This window comes from Lycium ferocissimum, chromosome 7 (assembly GCF_029784015.1).
Source record: "Lycium ferocissimum isolate CSIRO_LF1 chromosome 7, AGI_CSIRO_Lferr_CH_V1, whole genome shotgun sequence".
Lineage (NCBI taxonomy): Eukaryota > Viridiplantae > Streptophyta > Magnoliopsida > Solanales > Solanaceae > Lycium > Lycium ferocissimum.
The window spans coordinates 31,120,926-31,141,509 of record NC_081348.1 but is presented as its reverse complement, the minus strand read 5'-3'; the positions used below and the strand labels follow the sequence as shown (position 1 = coordinate 31,141,509).

General features: G+C 36.0%; 3 protein-coding genes and 1 pseudogene across 4 annotated transcripts; 2 read left to right on the top strand and 2 right to left on the bottom strand.

The window, feature by feature from the left end:
- Positions 1–1,701, bottom strand: LOC132064350 (universal stress protein A-like protein). 2 transcript variants are annotated; one of them, XM_059457301.1, is made up of 4 exons: positions 1,323–1,701; positions 899–1,005; positions 666–784; positions 1–251 (listed from the first exon to the last, which is right to left on the bottom strand). In XM_059457301.1, exons 1-4 carry the CDS (start codon positions 1,519–1,521, stop codon positions 155–157), a joined length of 522 nt encoding a protein of 173 aa, XP_059313284.1. In that variant the 5' UTR covers positions 1,522–1,701; the 3' UTR covers positions 1–154. The 2 variants fall into 2 exon arrangements, with proteins under 2 accessions (XP_059313284.1, XP_059313285.1); XM_059457302.1 differs by having other exon boundaries at positions 1,344–1,689.
- A 5,507-nt stretch (positions 1,702–7,208) lies between these two features.
- On the top strand, positions 7,209–9,311 carry LOC132062125 (uncharacterized). The gene has a single exon (XM_059454764.1). It carries the CDS (start codon positions 7,209–7,211, stop codon positions 9,309–9,311), a length of 2,103 nt encoding a protein of 700 aa, XP_059310747.1.
- A 30-nt stretch (positions 9,312–9,341) lies between these two features.
- On the bottom strand, positions 9,342–11,959 carry LOC132064349 (U4/U6 small nuclear ribonucleoprotein Prp31 homolog; annotated as a pseudogene).
- A 930-nt stretch (positions 11,960–12,889) lies between these two features.
- LOC132064348 (dihydrolipoyl dehydrogenase 2, chloroplastic-like) lies at positions 12,890–20,424 on the top strand. The gene is made up of 15 exons (XM_059457300.1): positions 12,890–13,408; positions 14,185–14,331; positions 16,010–16,144; positions 16,230–16,332; positions 16,573–16,697; positions 16,788–16,913; positions 16,987–17,067; positions 17,750–17,812; positions 17,887–17,961; positions 18,047–18,125; positions 18,214–18,314; positions 18,681–18,794; positions 18,952–19,065; positions 19,424–19,495; positions 20,025–20,424. The coding sequence occupies exons 1-15, from the start codon at positions 13,088–13,090 to the stop codon at positions 20,070–20,072; spliced, it is 1,704 nt and encodes a 567-aa protein (XP_059313283.1). The 5' UTR covers positions 12,890–13,087; the 3' UTR covers positions 20,073–20,424.
- The last annotated feature ends 160 nt before the right edge of the window (positions 20,425–20,584 follow it).

The following is a 20,584-nucleotide window of genomic DNA, read 5'->3' as shown; positions in this document are numbered from 1 at the left end:
TAACTTTGAAAAGCAATCATACAAATATAACCATTCAGCAAGTTCAATTCAGAATTACATAAATAAAGGCAAACAAGAAAAATGAAAAAATACAACAAAATCACAGAACCCAGCGTATTTACATTACTCAAACAAATTTCCATAACGCACGAATCTAATTGCTGCTGCCATTAGTTTTTGGCTTTTTCACTATGAGAACTGGACACTTGACATTCTGCGCACAATGGTTGCTCACACTCCCAAGAAATGCCCTGTATTCAAATCAACAATATAATTAATAACCTAGACACCATTATATAAGCATTTAAAAAAGCATAATATATTACTCCTATGATATGAGACAACCTTCTTTCAACCCTTTCTTTGATTTACTTTGTGATAATTGGTTGTTAGTTTCTCTCCATGTGAGTATAAATAATTCAGATAGTATCATTGTTCACTTGGTAAATTCTAGTAACATTTTCAGCATGCCATACATATTTACCCATAGTAAATTGAGGAAAATTTGTCCATTTAGCCCCTCAAATATTGACAAATATGATATTAGGCCAAGTATATATAACCTTCAATTAATTAAAACATTCATGTTTAATCTTTATTTTAGTTGGTATACAACAATATTTCATTTATTGATTTGATATAAACAACCTGAAATAAAAGCCTACCTCTTGATGACACCATAGCCATGGCTTCCCACGACGAGCATGTCGACGTGTAACTTCTCCGCCACCTGACAAATCACGTCCCTTGCATCACCATGCTCTACTATCGTCTCCACCTTAACCTGTATACGACGCACCAACACACAAACATTACCCCTCTATGTCCAAATTATTACTACAATGACCAATTTAACCTTCATTCATCAGTAAATCTACTACAGTAAAAAAGAACTAACCCCATCCAAGTCCTTGCAAGCTCGTTTCGCCTTCGCCATAATACATTGTGCTACGTCATTGCTGTACCTCTCCATGGTCGCTACTATATCAGATGAAAACAAATACCCTGAAATTTCACCAAAATTACAAAACCCACCATTCAATTAATCAGACAATAGTACACATTCAATTACCTAATACTCCCTTAGCGTTAGAAAATACTATCACCGAGACAAAAATAAGTCTTTTTGACTAAACTAAACTTCGTTAAATACTAACTAATTAGTTTAGTTTCTTGATACATAAAACCACAGTGAATTTAAAAGAAAATAATTTATTCCTTCTTGATCAAGTTGTTACTTATTTTGAACCAAAATAAAAATGGTTAGTGGACATTTAGTACGAATTGGAGGGAGTAATCAAAGACTACTAGTTAAAGTTTACCTTGAGGGTGGTCTTTCTCACCTGATCCATCCATAGAAGTGTAAACAGTTCGAGGTGGTACTGAGTAGAGAAGGATAAGGGTATCATTGGAATTTCCAGGGATTATGTTCTCTATACACCATGAAAGAGCATAACTACTCTCCTCACTCTCATCTACTGCGACCAAGATCTTGCGCTCCTTTGCTGCCACGTCTGCCATCCTTTGTTTGATCGACGGTCTATAATAATCCAATTCGGGACCTCACAACAATGAATGATTTTTTCAAGATAAGAAATACAGTCTCTTTGGATTTTTATCTGATTCAGGAGAGGGAAAGAATTGATATTTATAATGTTGTCAGCTGAGGGCGGCAGCCGGTTGATTGAAAAAACTGTTGGCGGTTTGTGGGTTTTGCTCGCTGGGAATTTTTTGATTGATTTGGAGAGTGGTATGTTGGATGGGTCTTTGAATGAGCTGGACCAATTTGACCAATTGATTACGACTTTTGTCCTTCTGTCCTCATTTTCTTGCTTTTCTTTTCTTTTCCCATACTATTATGTTCATTGTTTGTGCACCGGATTAAGGCAAAAGGATCACAAAGTAAGGAGTGGGCGTGACATAGATAGACGTTACTCTGTCGTGTTCATAATAAGTGTCTAACCTTTTTATTTTAGTCATATAAAAGTATTCACTTACATAGTTAAGAATAAATTAATTTTATTTTTTCATAGTTGTCTTTAGTATAAGTGCTAAGTGATCAGATCTCAATATATCAAGTTTATATTAATATGTATGTTTTAATTAAGGGTTGTTTTGTAAACATACCTATTTCTTTTATAGAAGCTAGTAATTTCTTACGAGATGCTTAAAAACTAAGTGCACACTTATTTTAAATTGGAGGGAGTACTTAATTTATTTATTAAGTGGAATAGAGGAAAACTTGAAGCAAATTGTGTAGAAATCGAAAACAGGAGCTTATGATTACTACCGATCGCTAAGATTTTGAAGGTTTAAGGCTTGTTTTGGCATTGAAGTTGTAAGTTCAATATGATGTTTAATTGTCTATGTTTCTATTGAATTGACAACTTTTGGTTTTTACTTTTGTTTGATCTATTTGTACGTTTTTTCGTAGATGTAGGGTTTTGCATTTTGTGTTGGAAGCAGCAGTTTTCGAACTGCCACAAATTTTAATTGTTAGAATTTTTGAAAATTTTAAAGTTCACAGTTACATTTCTTTTGTACCTTACTGAACTTTAGTATTCTTTGTATCCATCAAAATATTCATATAAGGCAGACTATCACATATATCATGTCATAAAACATTTGATACATAATATGCTTCAATCAACATTATAGCAATTGGGATAATTCAGCCTATGTATTCCTAGTTTCCCTTAATTCCAGCTCTCCCGTAGAGCAGAGGAACTATTTAACCAATTCGGAGGATCAAGTTTAAATCAGTTACAGTTGTTCAGCTTTTGTATTTTACATTAGGAGACTGGTCTCCATTCTTTCCGTGCCGTTAAGTGTAGCTTAAGTACTGCTGTTTCTCTTTTATTGTGGAAGACTGACCCTTTGGGCAATCTGCAAACTGGTATAGCTGTTTCTGCAGAGCTCATCAAGCTTAGCACATTACATTGTCTGAACAATTCACACATGAGTAAACTTAGGTTCCATGTTTTTTCTTTTTCTTTTTTGTAAGTTTTTTCCTATGTGTCGCTGTCTTGTAAGAATATGATGATAACAGTGATTCTTTCTATCATTACTTCACTGTGTTAAACATGGAGAGCTGTCTTTACTATTCACATGAAAGTTCACTAATTTAAGGAAAATAAATAATGTTAAGATGAAGATCTGCTAACGGCATACCATGATAAAAGAAGCCTATCATAATGAACAACATCCCATTTCAAGATATCAGGTAAAACTGGCTTTCTTTCACAACCTACATATACTGATCCTACTACTTGATTTTAGCAAACAAGAGTGAACGCTCTCAAACTAAAAAGAGTAGACTAATGCGAACAATGATGACATCCAAGATGAGCTCCGAATCAAAGAGTTACCAACAACAGGAATGTGAAAGAGGCAAGTCTTTAAATGTAGCAAGATGCACTAATAAAGAACTGGGGCACAAAAAGAGTCTATTTGTCCACTTCTTTATTACTTGCTCATCTGTTTTGGAGAATATACCTTAATCGGCCAAGACAAAATTTCAGATATTCATCTTCTGTTATAAGCAATAAAGTTAAAAAGAAGACTTCCATAACTTGGTATCTCCTTAAAAACAAATTCTTTTAAAACCCAAGTCAGAAAGAAGACAGAAAAAAAAGAAGTCAACTTTCCAAAAATTTCAACCTCGGATCACTAAATTTATTACCTTAAACCCAAAAATGTGTTGTGCTTCAATGAGAGCGGATATGTTGGTTTGGAACAGGGATATGTGCTAAGTCCATTTCTTTCTAGTTCTTAGTGTAATTTAAAAGATTAGTATACAAAGACCCACCACGTCATAGCCATTTTATACAGATATATCAGGGCAAATCAAGAGTTTACGGAACATAGCTCAAAAATCACCACCAAGTACCCCAGCTCCAGCGACTACATCAAAAAAAAAAAAAAAAAAAAAAAAAAATCTTTATCAAAATTCTCCCAACTCCACCAATTACTAAAGAAGAGTTCCTCTATGAAGAACAATTAGCACATCTAAGTATTACTCACACTTTTTAGTTTTCAGTTGGAAATATCAGGGCAAGAAATGTCTCATTCGGAGTGGGGCTGGATTCTTTTGGATTGTTCACTGTAATAGACAACATATGAGTTTGTCTAAAGAAACCAGATGCAAACTGTGTTATATATCAAGATAAGTGAAATTTTCAGGAAAAGAATAAATGGCTACAAAATATACAAGCCCATAAAAGTGTGATTAAACAATCAGGAACTCTATAACACAATTCTGCTGTCCTGAATTCAGAGTAAATCCTCTTTTTCCTATTAAGAGCAAATCCGTCCAAGAAACATGATGTCTGATAGGTCCAATAGTAGGTAGTGAGACGATCAATCAACAGTTGTCTGACTATCCAATATTCTCTGATAACCTATGACTTTAGTCATGAAGCAGCAATTGGTCATGATCGTTATTAAGTCTTAGATTAAACAGCATAATACAACACAAAAGAAAATCTAATAAGAAGTATATGCCTTGACAGGAGACTTACAGTTTCCTTTGCCATTCAGTAATGTAAAATCTAATACTGTTCCATTAACTTGACTAATATGTCTAACAATATTCCACACCTGCATTCCAGTGGACCAAGTAAACAGAAATTTGTTTCCTTCGATCATCTGAAACTTTCCTCCGCATTAATGTTCTCATGCAACAAAAGCATCGAGCAACCAAGAATGAAATATTATACTGAATTCATTTAAAACTAAAACAAAATATTCTAAAACGTTTACTCTGGTTTCAAAGAATAATTCAACTAGAACTAGCATATGGTTGCACCTAGAGGTTTGTGGACACAACAAGAGAAAGTAAACTATGGTAGCATGCATAACAGATAAAAACAACTGAACATAAATATATAACCATGTGAAATAAAAGAAATTTACTTTCCTCTAAAGAGATTAATGTTAATATACAAATAAATTGCTAGATACCTGTACTATCACATCTTAGTTTCTCACAAGCAGAAAAACCAATCAACTGCATTCCCTGTAGCTCTAACTAACATAACATCTTCCCAGAAAGATCAGGTGCTTTACAACTACAGGATAATTGCTAGGAAACACAAAATTCATAAATTCGCCAGTGTCTATCAATATAACAATTTATAAATAATACTACTAATTGCTAGAAAGTATTAGATAAGAAGAAATTAGTTCAGATATTCACCTTAGCTTTCAGACAGCAACATATATTATACTAGCTTCCGCAATTGTATCAACCTACCACGACGACCAACTCTCTTTTTCCTAGAGTTAGAAACTGGGAGAAGCATTGGCTGCTTTGCAAGCGACTGCTCTATCTTTCTAAGGATCCGTTCCTTAAGACATGTTCCAAATTCTCCACTCGGATCACCTCTCGACAAGTCCACACGGGCAGCTAACACTGTTTTGACTGCTAGCAGTCTACATGCTTGCATCCTAAGAGAAGGAGGTGTACTCTGAGATATCTCTGTTTGATCAAATATAGCCTTTCTATAAATTCTCCTTTTCGGCACCAAGAAGCCGAACATTACAAGTATGCATTTTTGCCAATGATGAGAGACAACCAGCAGCATGGATAAGTTTTGCAGCAACTTCACTTCCAACAATAGCACAAAGATTGGGAGCAATATACTCTTCCTCTTCAACTTTCTGCAATTTTTGCAACTGGGAAACATGATCTAGCGTGTGTCCACCATCTTCCTGCATATGTTCATCAGCAGCATTCAAGGACAATTCAGCCAAATCTGCCACGAATGAATCAATATTAATTGCCATTGTCCACGCAAAAACTATGGTGCAGTCGATACTACACTTGCACTTAGATTATATTAGCCTTTCTAATGAGGAGTCGCCTTATATAGGTTTATAAATAGAGAAAAAAACCTAGTTCTAATGTAAACAAAAAGGAAAAATAATCGACTCCTAATCTAAATTGGAAAAGGTTTCCGGCTTGTGGTTGGCTTTGGTAATGTACACATTTGGTTATTTATTAGGTTGTGTACAATCGTTTTTGCTATGAATACATGTATGCTACTTCTATCAAGAAAATTGGAATTTAATTAATTTCCTAACACTATTTTATAGAGTAATATTACGCTACGGTTTGCTAAATATCCTGGGTTATGTCAATCGGTGATTCTAAAACCTACATAGCATATAAAAAAATAGAGATTATTTTTATCTTATTTACACAATATAGCCTTCAAAGAAGGAGATTTAATTGAACCTCTTCATTATGCATAGTTCCGCCACTGATTGTGATAAATGTTGATTACATAAAATTTGACCTCTAGTAACTTGATATATTTTCAAAACTCTCAATATTGGATTGACCAACTCTTTTAATATAAGTTGTTAGATGTTGAACAATAACATTTGTGTTTTAATACAAACATTTGAAGACAATATATTCTACTTGTATATCAATTTAGTAAATGTACGAAACTTGTTCAAACATAAATTCATCCTCTAATGTCAGTACATAAAATGTACAAATATCTTGCTAGAAACTACTAATACGACAATTCAATGTTGGGTCTAATTTAGTATAGTATACGGGCATATTTATGTTTTTTAATCTTTGTTTCCTTGGTCATCACTTGTAATTTTACTGGATGTTCTTTTAGAAGGTGTGTGAAGTTGTATGTGAGTTTCATTAATTTGGGTTCTGACATTATAATCTGTTTCCATAAAATATAAGTATCTTGTAGTTGTTTGATTTGTGATTAAGTCAAGTTAGAATATTGCTATTTTATAGCAAAAAAACGTATGAGTCCAAAAGTCAATACAAATTCAACGTTTTTAAAACCTTAACACTTTTCTGTTATGAAAATGTGGCTACTGTGTCCTTTTTCTTTCTATTTAACTTTTGGCCTGTCCAGCAAAAAGTTGCAAATGCAGCTACGTGATTCTTTACCTACAAATAGAATTTTTGCTGATCATATTTGCTTGTTTTTCATAGCCAGACAAAAAAAAAAATAGTACTACTACACTTTTCAGTGGCATGTGTCCCATTTTTGTCCAGACTAAAAAGAAAAATATTTGTAGTGTGAATCAATACAAAGAGAAAATTAGGTGCACAACTATCTTTTCTTATTTGGGTTATTTTCTCTACTACATTCTTGAAACCCTGATGTAAAAAGGGATAACCAAAGAAAGAAAGAAAGAAAAATTCAAAAACTTGATACTGATCAACAATGGTGGATACTTCAGAAAATGCAATCATGGAAGAAAGAGAGGAGCTTATGGTTTCACCTGTTGATGATGAAGAAGTAAAACCCATTGTTCGAGTTGCTCATTTTCTAAAACCAACTATATGTTCTGCTGAAAAACTCCCTTTTCTCCCTTCAAGACCCGAAATTTCTTGTTCTTCACTAAATGTTCGGTTTAGGGGTGGTTGTTCATACTTGAAGGGATGGTCTAAATGGGTCAATCAGTTAAAGCCTCTATACCAAGAAATATGGAAAAAAGTTGGAATCTTTGAAGCTATTATAGGTTCCACATTCAAGGTTTATAGGCACAATGATTTGATTCTTGCTCTAGCAGAGAAATGGTGTTTGGAGACTAATACATTCATTTTACCATGGGGAGAAGCAACTATTACTTTGGAGGATATGGTAGTTTTGGGTGGTTTCTCTGTATTAGGCCACTCTGTGTTGAAACCTGTTAAGACCAAAGATTATGTTAAAGTTGAAAAAACTCTTTGTGAGGCCCTCAAAGTTATTAGAGCGCGTAAAATGAATGTTACTCACCATGCCTGGATGGAATACTTTGCAGGAAAAGGTGACCATTTAGAGCATGTTGCATTTTTGAGCCTTTGGTTGTCAAGGTATGCGCTTCCTACTAGAAGTTATCAGACTGTGGACAGAGCTCTTTTTCCTATTGCAATACATCTTTCTCAAGGAATTCCAGTAGCACTTGCCCCTGCTGTTCTTGCTAGTATTTATAGAGATTTAAACTTGCTTAAACAGTTGATTATATCTTCAGCTGAACAGAGTAGTAATTCTAGATGTATGGAAGATGAGTCGGATCTTATGCTTCGCGCGCCGCTTCATTTTGTTCAGCTATGGGCATGGGAGAGATTTCCCTATTTGCAGCCCAAGCCTAGTGTTATTTACTGTGGGGAGCCAAGAGTGGCTAGATGGCATAAGGTGAAAAAACTAAATTGTGTGGATCCTAGGAGTGAAATAGATTCTGCAGCGGAATGTTTTCTGTGGCGTCCTTACTCTATTGATACTGTGAAGAATTGGGATGTCAGCAAATTTTACAAGGAAAGGGAGGAATATGTGGTGGTTGGACCAAAAATGGGAAGTGAAATCATGATTTTTGCTCGACTTGTCCGAGCTTCTAAACTAGTTGGGATGGATAGTGTAGAGTTGTATAACCCTCATAGAGTATCAATGCAATTTGGATTCGATCAAGATGTGCCCGGCTGTGTGAATCATGCTTGGAGCGATTATGACAGATCAATTAAAGATGCAAAGCTCTATATACCTTCTAGGCTCTTCGAGTCAGATGTCAGCAAACGATACTTGGAGTGGTGGAAGAACCAAAACGTTGCACCTGGACAGCAGTCCAAAACTAGTGAAAGGATGCCAAGAATGTGGTGGGGACACCACGAAAAGATGAATGCCTCTGTATGTTGTGAATTTTTGCAGAAATTTGATGAGGTTAGAAAAGATGGTAATTTTCAGGATTGTGAAATGAGAGCTGTAGAATCATCAGATGATGATGACAATAAACCAATTTCTCAATCTTTATGCTGGAGGAAGCTTATGAAGAAAGAAATTACTCTACCTGGTAATCAAGAACCCCTAATTAGCATCAAATGCCGATCTTCTCCAGCTTCAAATGATGGAACTGGTAGAGAAAAGGAGACCATACTGGAATCAAAACCGTTAAGCGAAAAGCTTGAGATTTCAAATGGAAAATCAGAGGAATTAGATGGACATGAGTCATACGTAGTTAAAGAAATGGTGCCACTAGAGAGCACGGACAACAATGACAAAGGTGGCTGTATGCTCAACTTGCCTGATAGTATCGAACTTGCAAGTGACCGTCCAAATGCAAACAGGGAAGATAGTAAACATGCAAAATTTTCGGGTACTAGTGTGGAAGCACCTAAGGTAACTGCAAAGGGTACAAACGTAACTGGAGGAAATATGGAGATAGGAAACATTAACAACCATGAGAAAGCGAGCAGTAGCTATGAAATGACTGATATTCTGAAACTTGAAATGAGGATTAAAAACATTGAAAACATCAATGCTGGAAAGGTTCCAAGATTCAGGAAAAGGTGAAAACAAGATAAAGATAAACTACAGTGCTGATTCTTTTTTTTACCAAGTCTTTTGTTTTGTTCATAAAAGTTACTATGCATTCTTCTCGATTGCCTAGTAATCGAAGATACTGAGATACTAGCTCATTCTTCTATTTAGGTCCTCCCGTAACTGTCTCAGCTTTATAAAAAATTTACACCTTTTTTCTCGCGGCAAGGGTTATTCCTGTTGATGCATTTACTCGGGGATTGGGTGCAGGGTGGATGATTTTAAAGCGGACTCCCCATTCATTAGATAGAGAAGACCACCAAGATTCCACGATCTGCTGCCGAATTTATTCCACTCCCAAGAGCTCGGATCGAATCGACTTCACTCGTTTGTAGTCCAGGTTGCTAACTGTTTTGTATATTAACAACCATGCAAAACCTTTTTTTTTCCCGGTGTTTGTGGCTGCTATGAATGCAAAGTCAATACTACAGATAACATCGTCTGCGCTAATTTTTTTGCCCTTAAGCTCATCTAGTTAGTTCCCCATTTGCATTACTGCTTCCAATTCTACAATCCTGAAGCTCAAATATTTTACTTGTTCGCTAGCAACTGTCCCATGAACAACTTAGTCGAATATGATTACGACTTGAGTGAAAATCTGCATCTTCTCTTATATTGAAATAACCAATGCTGCGATTCACTTATCGACTCTAATCCTTTCATTGTGTTAAACATGGTTTAAAGCAACATGATTGCTTTTGTTCCGGTATATCAAGTTACTGTGAACTCTGAGATCTCATTTAATTCCTTTTTGCTTCTCTTTGCAAAACAAAGCTAGTCGAGTTGATTAGAATCTCCTTGATGGTGTGGAGAGTAATTAAAAGGAAAATTCCCAGTGGATGAGATAATATTGAACTTTGGTCATATTCTTGTTTGAAAGTGTACCTATTGCAGACAGACTCAAGAACAAAAACTGCTGAAATTATTTCAAGGATCATTCATGAAATTATTTTCCTCTTGAACATATTCTTGAAGAGGAGATAAGGTGGTTTTGGAATAAAACATACAGATCTACTGCTTCCTATCTCATAGTTGTTCATGTTCCCCACATCTTCTCACAAGCTGAACAACCTTCCACAACTGCATAAATGAGAGTACTAAATTGCTTGAAAAGATTTAAGTAGTATACTGTATTTGATAAGAAGAAACAAAAGTAACAATTACTGCTAGTACTTACCTTATCCCGCCCAAGGTCAACCTATCAAACAATATCTAATTAATCTTAGAAATTGTTCCAGACTCAGAGAAATTAGGTGCTTTGGGTTTTTCAGGTACTCCAAAGATCATATTATTTACTAGCTTCATCAAATCATAGTAGTGTGTTTTTTTCCTCTTTCTCTGAGGAGGAACACGGCCAGGTCTCTTTCTCTTACAAGGCTCAGAATCATCAGTAGGAACCGGAACCGGACGAGGCTTTTGCCATATCTCTATCCTTGTAAGGATCTCTTCAATAAGAGATCTTCCGTATTCTCCAGTCGGGTCGCCTCTAGTCGAGTCCATATGCGCCGCTAATATACATTTGCCCGCTACCAATTGATAGGTTTGGATCCTAAAGTTAGGAGGTGCACTTTTGAATAATATAACCTGCTCCCAATGGACGAACATTATAAATATGGGAGGGGAAGCCTGGTAATTCCTTCCTTTCGGCGCCAAGAAGCTCAACATCAGAACGAGGCATATTTGCCAACGACAAAAGACCACCAGCAGCACCGATAAGTTTTCTAGCAATCGCGCTCCCAACAAGAACAGAAAGATTGGGAGCAATGTATCTCATTCGATTATCGACAAAATGGACAACCTTTTTCTTTTCAGAATCAAGAACAATGGCTCTATTACATGCTTACAGTGTCTTGTGTAAAACATCTTTTGGTAATGGCTTGCCAATTGTAGTTGATGCCGAAACAGAGACAGTGCTGATGATTTCTGAGGGTAACAGTCCTTCCAAGTCCACAAGAGTTAAATCCTTTTGGTTGCCAATTTTTCTAACAACACGGGCGTAATCAATAGGGTGAGGTACAAGTGATTCTAACTCAGGAAATTTCAATCGATACTTTTCGCGTATGAAATTATGGATTATAACGATTTCATTCTCAATGTCAACTGATAAAGTAGTACAGGCTACTATCAGTAGATATTCTGCATCATCATCAGCAACACCTTTACCTTTACTGGTTGTGACATTCTCTTCAACTTTCTGCATTATGTCGATGTAGTGAGGCGATTTTTGCAACTTGGAAACATTATCTAGATCATCATCATCATCATAATTAAGCACTTGTGCATCTTCCTCCATCTGTTCAGAAATATCCAGGTCAACGACATTATCGGACAAGTCCTCCACATCTGCCACGAATGGATCGGCAAGAATCGACATTGTCCTTTGCGGCGCTGGGGCTGGAAATTAACAAGGAACCGTAATCGTAACAAGTACAGTGCTTTATATACGAAACTTTTATCCTGATATGTATGGAAATCTAGAAAATCGCAATACGTGCTGTAAACGTTGTCTTTGGAAAAGGGAAAAGAAAAATTATTTACCTAAATAAAAATATAAAATTGTTTTTGAAGAAGGAATTGTTTGTAAATTATAAATACATTACTATTCCTAAGATTATAAAATAAAAAGGCAAACGTTTCCAGCACGCAATAGAACACTATATAACTTTGATTTTCAACTATCATAAAAGTAGTTTCATAAATTTATAAAAGAGGTCTTTGCAAAAATGGAATCCTTTGACAGTTTTAACTTTCTAAATAACGACTAGAACATAGCTCCTAGTTCAGAGTGCGCAAAACCGGTTTAACCGATAAAGCAAATGAAAAAAAATGCTATTGATTTATGGGTATGGAGTTATTGGATTAACGGTTTTGTAAAAAAAATTATTGGACTATTGGTTCGGTTTTAAGATTTTAATTAAGGGTTAAATCGGTAACCCAACAAGATAATTTTTATTTTATTTTTAATTATATAATAATGACTTTAAATTCTAAATACAAACCCTGTGGCTTGGTGCTACTGTTTTCTTTACGAAGCTGCTGACTTGTTTTTATTTTCCCTTTTGGAGCAAATTATTTCGGTAATAATGTACTTCATGATCTAAGAAATAACTGCCAAGCTAAATTGAAATGGTATGTGACGAGTGAGAGGTCCTCTGACGATAGTTTGAAATGTATTAACCAAAAACAAGAGAAAGGAAAAAGAATTTAGGGGAACATTTTCTTATCGGTTAAATTAAATCATTAAAGACCGCAAGCCAATTAACCTAAAATTGATAACAAATATCTTAGTGATTTGGTAATTGGTTTAGCATTTTTACAAATCAATAACCGATAAATTGAATTGGGAGTGTACAAAACCGAATTGACCGATAAGCACCCAAGTTCAGACATATATATATATATATATATATATATATATAGTAGTTTGTAAAAATGAATTCAATAGTGTATGATTTGGGTCCATCTTTTATGAAATAAAAAAATCCTAACACATAATAATAATTTCCAAATTAATATATAGGAGGAATGAGTAGTTGGTTCATCCAACCAACAAAAAGAACACACAACACAGAGTATACAAGAAAAACACACGCTACCCAAGAGAAGTCTCCTCACTTAGTTAACTCCGCCACCTCCAACGGAGCTCTCAAAGCTCAACACACACACACACACACACACACACTATATATCTCCCTCCTTCTTCCCCCTGCTCCCACATTTCTTCACAAAAACCCTAATAATCACACACAATGCATTCTTCAATTGCTCTCTCACTGTCTTCTCCATCCACGATCTGCAGATCGGATTCCTCCAATGCGAATGCGTCCAATTCGCTGACTCCACGATCACTTCGATTCTGTGGTCTTAGAAGAGAGGCTTTTGGATTCAAGTCGTCTCTTTCTACGCATCGTCTCGAGTCATCTAATTCTATGAGGCGTGGTTTTTCCAACAGAATCGAGGCTTCTTTGGCTGGGAATGGAGCTCCTTCTTCTAAGGCCTTTGATTATGATCTCGTTATTATTGGTGCTGGTGTTGGTGGCCATGGTGCTGCTCTTCATGCCGTTGACAAGGTACACTACTTTTGTGTTGGTACTACCATACTCATGTTAGCGTTATGCTCTGTTAAGATTTACGCTCAGCTGATTCTGATATTTATCATTTTGTATTTGAAGCCGCCTTGCTCTGTTTTTGATTGATGTTAGTTTGTTTAGCTGGCTTTCTTTAGTAGTACTACTAGATATGCTTTTCTTTTTATAGAACTAATAATATTTTCTACTTAGCAATAGAACGAATATTAGCTGGAATAGGTGCTTTATTTGTCTGTATCACTAAATGTAGTTCATGAATGAAGAACCGTGAGTCAAAAATTGGATCTTTAAGTGTGGCCTTTAGTGAAGAAAAGTGCCGAGGGAGAAAAAAAAAATAGAAATGTAATGCTGCGAGAAAATGCAAATATGACAACAAAGAATAATAATTTTGACAAAAAAATGGGAAAAGAACTATCATTAAGCTCTAACTGATGTTGTGCCTAAACCCCTCTGTGGAGGTACACATGTCTTAACAGATTGATGCCTACACTAAAGTGCCAACTAAGCGAGGAAAAGCCCACAAGCTGGACTTCACCGAGCTTCAGGGCTTAAGCGCATTTTAAGTGAGCCTTTAACAACACTGGAAATACTTATTGTAGAGTGAACTCCTATGAAACGTCAATTTCTTTTCTGTAATTCTATGAAATTTAATTGTGAGATCATTGAAGCCTGGATGGAATGATTACTTGGGTTGAACAAGATGGTTCTGTTTATTTCTCCAGCAAATAGTTTGCTTAATTACTTAAAATTCTTTTCAGGGCTTGAAAACGGCTATCATTGAAGGGGACGTAGTTGGAGGAACATGTGTAAATAGGGGTTGTGTTCCTTCCAAAGCCCTTCTAGCTGTCAGTGGTCGCATGCGGGAGCTTCAGGATGAACACCATATGAAGTCTTTTGGTCTACAGGTATTTCTTGTTCTTGCTCCTAGAAGCCTAATGAACGCCATTTTTTTTTTTTGATAGGTAACTGAAAGAATTTTATTGAAGTAAAGAGAGGGGGGGGGGGGGGGGGGGGGGGGGGGGCAACTTTAAGAAAAAGCTGGATAGAATTACATCTAAAAGATAAACTTTACAGTGTGTGTAAAGAACTAAGAAACTCAGCCAGCGCCTCCGGCTCTAAAACATTTGCCGAGGTTATGTTGCACCAAAAATAAACCTTTGTGTTTTAGATTAACTACATTGTCCTTTTTGTTATCAAAAACTCTAGCATTTCTCTCTTTCCATATGACCCACCAAACTACTGCTGGGATCGACTTCCAGATGTAACCCGACGCTTTATGCAAATCCTGTTTGTGCCATGAGAGGAGAAAATCAACCGTGCTCCTAGGCATGCACCATTTGATACAAACATGACACATAATAAAATGCCAAATCTGACTGGTGAAGCTGCAATGCAGAAATAATTGGTTCGCATCTTCCCAATCCCTTCCACATAGAGAGCAACAATTACAAAGTATTTTGCCTAATGAACGCCATATGAAGTCTTTTGATCTACAGGTGTTTCTTGTTCTGCTCCTAGAAACCTAATATGTTTAGGTTTACATGGGGTACTGATATAGCATATGTCGGTTAACATAATTGTGTGATCATTTGGGTATGTTGTTGCATAATCACAACACTTAGGATTTATGAGGTAATGCAACATGGAATAGTTTAGGAGCAAAACTGTGAAACACATTACTAACTTCCACACTTCATATTGGCACAGGGTACGATATGCCCCATATCTTATTGCTATTATTATTTCGGGAATATCTCTACTTTGGAGATGATACCCTGAAATTGTGTGCATTGGGATGGGGTCAACCTGGATATTTTCAGCCAAAAGGCAATTTTAAACAAAAATGTGGTTTTGTTGACTAAGTCCGGAGATGCACCTCTTGTTTCTAATGTGTTTGATGCTTCCATATAATATCTAATGATTTTTAATAAGGATGTTGGATGACTTCAATTCATAGCTTATACTATTTAAATTCATACAAATGATAGAATGTGTGTTCTTACTTTTCACTTCTGTTACCGACAGTTATTAGTTTTCTTGTAATATCTTTATTTTGAACATATAATGAAAAATGTGAAAAAGACTACTATATCTTAGTACGACAGTTCGTATCTGATCCCCGTATCTCAAAAACATTTTTGTAATTTCATGTCATAATCGTACTGGGTACTATACGCGTATCTAGCCTGTATTACGCAGAGCCAAGGCAAAATTGGGAAGTCTGATGTTTGTATTTACCCTAATATTTGAGAAATACCGAGCCTGAATAATGGTTGTTTTGTACCTCTCTTTTTTTGGGGGTGTATATAGGGCAACAATGATTACTGAACTCCCATAGCAGTGACATTCATAAATCATTTAAAATCAGGAAAATAGGATGAAATAATTCATGCATTAACTACAACAATCGACTTGTGTTTCTGGTACCTACTTATTGTGTTTAAATGAACTTAAGACTATACATTGTTTGTTAATTAAGTTGCATCTAGAAAGGAAGCTCAGCCCCCCCCCCCCCCCCAATGTAACTTTTAACTCAGGTCTTTCCCACTCGTTTTTTAAGTCTTTGCTTATCTTTCATGTAAGGTTGCCGCTGCTGGATATGACAGACAGGGTGTTGCTGATCATGCAAATAATTTGGCCTCCAAGATTCGTAGTAATTTGACCAATTCAATGAAAGCCCTAGGTGTGGATATATTGACAGGTTTTGGGACAATTTTGGTACGTTTATCTTTTACAGATTACTACTCTTTTGTCCATAACTAATTGGATTTTGATGATGAAAGCTTTTGTTGTGCTTTTTCAGGGTCCACAAAAAGTCAAATATGGAGATACTGTAATAACAGCAAAAGATATTATAATTGCTACTGGTTCTGTCCCCATGGTGCCCAAAGGCATCGAGGTTGATGGTAAGTGCTTTCCTCTTAATTATTATTGCCTGTTGACAACGCAGTAAAGAACTGAATTATCGAGCTGCAAGTATTTTTTATGTATGATATTTAAGTGGAGAAGGGTAGAGGGTCAGGCATCCACCGAGTTTCACACCGTGCACCTTTAGCCCTCGGGGATCTCTTGTTATAAAAAAAATTCTGTGTCTACATTTATGTTGAACTTGCATCATTTAATGATACCGATGCTTGCTTTTGCAGGTAAGACAGTGATAACAAGTGATCATGCACTCAAATTGGAATTTGTACCCCAATGGATTGCTATTGTCGGAAGTGGTTACATTGGACTAGAATTCAGTGATGTGTACACAGCACTTGGAAGTGAGGTGAAGGCTATTTTACTTTCTGCGAGACTGTATCCGTAGCAACAGAACAACAATCTGTCTTTCTATGCTGACCACTGGATAACTGCGCAGGTTACCTTTGTTGAGGCATTAGATCAACTCATGCCCGGCTTTGATCCTGAGATTGGGAAATTGGCACAACGAGTCCTCATAAATCCTCGAAAGATTGATTATCACACAGGTGTATTTGCAAGCAAGGTAATATATGCAAATATCAGCTTGAATTCCGATGTGCCAAACAGTTTTCTGAGTTTTGTTGCACCTTCTTCAGATAACTCCAGCAAAGGATGGAAAACCAGTGACTATTGAGCTTATTGATGCAAAGACTAAGGAACTGAAGGATACATTGGAAGTAAGTTGTAGCTTTTTGTTCAGAGGAGTTTAACATTGTTATTTTCTATTCATGCTTTTGGATGGAAGCTTTATCCTTTTGGTCTCAGATCATGGTTATTGGTTAAGATCATAAATCTTAAATCATAGCCAACAATAAACAAATTAATAAATCTTAAGTCTTTGGTTGTAAAAGTACCTTCATTGAGTATTTTTGCAACATCATAGGCCTCATTCATCATTTAAGTTTTATCATTGTTGGACATACCTATTTATTGGGAAAAAAACCACTGTTGTATTGATCTGTCGTATAGGTACTTCATTGCAGGACTATATACTTGATAAGCACATTGTGATTGTTGTATGAGTACATTAAGTTCACATCTTAAGTCGCTGGTATAAGATAATTAAATTACTGGATAAGCTTTATCAGTTTAAGCAACATTCTTGCAACATATTATTTTAAGACTATACAGAAAGACCTACCCGCATCGATTTTTTTTTTTAAAATAAGATAAAAAAGACTATGCAGAGGTCTTTCTGAGTAGTGGCAATGAACATCAAAAGAAGGAGAACCAACTTTGCTTTCACTGTTGCCTGCAATCAGATTTAAGATCTTGTTCTCCACTTCTTCTATACTCTGCAGTATACCTGTTTCCTGTCTAGCATCTTATATGTTCCCAAATTGTTCAATTCTGCTGCAGGTAGATGCTGCTCTAATTGCAACTGGAAGGGCTCCATTCACGAAGGGACTTGGCCTGGAAAATGTTGGTTGCATAAATGTTTATTGAGACTGACTTTATAAATATTATGACATCTCATAATATTGTTTTATAAACAGATAAATGTTCAAACACAACGTGGATTTGTTCCTGTTGATGGCCGCATGCGTGTCATTGATGCCAGCGGAGAGTTGGTAGGCATGATTAAATTTTTTTATTTTTTTTTTAAATTTCTCTATAACAATTTTCCTTCAACTCATTAGGTTTCATGGTTGCTAGGTTCCTCACTTGTATTGCATTGGTGACGCAAATGGAAAAATGATGCTTGCACATGCTGCAAGTGCACAAGGAATCTCTGGTAACGATCTCACGTGACACCAACTGCTATGTTTATCATCAAGCAAGTTTTCCTGTAATTGTTTAACGTTTGGCCTTTCTTCACATAGTTGTTGAGCAAGTTACTGGAAAGGACCATGTCCTGAATCATTTAAGTATTCCAGCTGCATGCTTTACCCATCCTGAAATCAGTATGGTGGGATTAACGGAGGTACAATAACTTTTTTGGATATCCTTTACTGGTTGCATCTGGACTATTTGCTCTTTAAATATCTTCTCATTTCATGAGTTAGCACTAGAAGGAAAATTTACTGTTTCACAATATTTTGAATTTGTAGGATGTTCAGCAGATATTAGAGAAATAGTTAGGTTACTCAGTCTGCTTGTACGTTTGTCTGATACTGACAGTTGGAACTTACACAAGCCTGCCTATTTTATTAACCTACATACACTTGATGTGTTTGCAAACTCGCTGAAGCATCTATTCTTGTTAAAATTCAGTCTGTCATACTGAGTTAATCTTTTTAGTTGCCAGTTGCATTTTTGTAAAGGTTTTATTTTTCTTGCAATCTTGCAGCCTCAAGCCAGAGAAAAAGCCGAAAAGGAGGGTTTTGAGATTGCTATAGCCAAGACTAGTTTCAAGGCTAACACAAAAGCCCTTGCTGAAAATGAAGGGGAGGGAATTGCAAAGGTGGTCATGATGAACTTTTCTAATTGATTTTTCATGGATTTTTTTATTATTGCCGGCTACTTCTTGCAGTTTGTATTTAGTTTCTGATGGCTTTAGTCTGTTTCTTCCCAAGATTAGTTGGATTGCTTTTGTTCATTGAATTGTTTGTCCAATGCAGTTGATATATAGACCCGACAATGGGGAGATCCTAGGAGTTCACATTTTTGGAATGCATGCTGCGGACCTCATTCATGAAGCATCCAATGCCATAGCTATGGGAACACGTATACAGGTAGACATTATCTTCCACTGCAGTTTCCCCCTCATAAGATAAACACGTATGTAGACATTGCAGTTGCATTTTCCCCTCATTAGATAAAACAGTTTTGTGGAAAGATTTTCAACTGAATTGGTTAGAGGATTTTTGGTATCGGATAAGATTTTTTATCCATTTTTTTTTTCTTTGAGGGAGGGATGATGGAGTAGACATGTTTTCTTTCAATAATGAAATTCTATTTCTTGGCTTGCAACCTTTGCGATCTTCGGCTGGATTCCAGAATCATGATTTTCATGTAAAAGATATAATGTACCAGTCGCATTTTTGGCAACATTATCCTATTTCGCTTTGTCATTTTAATCGCATCTTGCAGGACATAAAGTATGCTGTTCATGCACATCCAACCTTGTCTGAAGTGATTGATGAACTCTTTAAGGCAGCAAAGGTAATCTCTCGGTTCACTGTTATTGCGGGTAAATCTATAGTTTTCTAGAGGATAACATAATTCATTTCCTCGTGAATTAAATACCGTTAATTATCCACACACAATTAAAAAAAAAAAAAAAAAAAAAAAGGAATACAGTCATCTCCTTGTCAAGATGCTCCGGAGGGATATCCTGTTCTCCAAAATGCCATTGAAGCTTGGCTTATTCTTTAATCCCTAAATTTAGTGTATTTAGATCTTCTTGTCCTCTATTTTGAAGACATAAGGTGACTACCAGGAATTTGCAGAAGCGTCCCTCACACATGTGCATGTAAAAATTGCAGGTAGGGAGGAAATCCTCCTTAGGTTGTGAACTGAGATTCTCAATCATTTTTAACTGGTATATTAGATCATCTATTCTCACAAAATATCATGCACAAAGACATGCTGGATAGTTTATGCAACCCCTCTCCCCGTTGTCTTTTATGGGTCAGATACAATTGAAAAGGATTATTCAGCTTTTGCAATAATATGTACATTTGGATGGCAGGTTAAAGCTAACTATTCTAGCCCAGTTGCTGAGCCAGTTGCAGCTTAAGTTTGAAGGAGCTGCTGTGATGGCTTCATAATTTATAGGATTTTGCACAAGTTTCTGATTGGTGCTTGTTGGCTCGATTTTCTCATGTTGTGCAATAGTCTAGAAAGAAGTTTCTTGTTCAACCTTTCTACAAGCGTGAACATACGTTAGTTGCCTAAATGAGTTTGGCGGAGATTCAATTTTGTTTTCTAGTCTGTTAGCGTTTTAAGCTTGTGGTATATATAGGCTGCACTTGGAAAACAAGCAACAATATATGGAAAGTGATCTTTTGTCTGGACATTGACATTGTATAACCTATAAGTTTCAATTGTTCACTCATGCATTGAGCACAAAAATGGAAGGTGATATTTGTCTTGATATTGACATTGACCCTATAAGTTACTGTAATCTATTATGCGCTGCGCAAATATGCTTCATATAATGATGGCTATGTGAGAAGCTTTCAAGTGAGCCTTGCGCACTATCAAGTTCATTGTCTCAAATTTGGTAGGCATATATTCTTACCCCCTCAA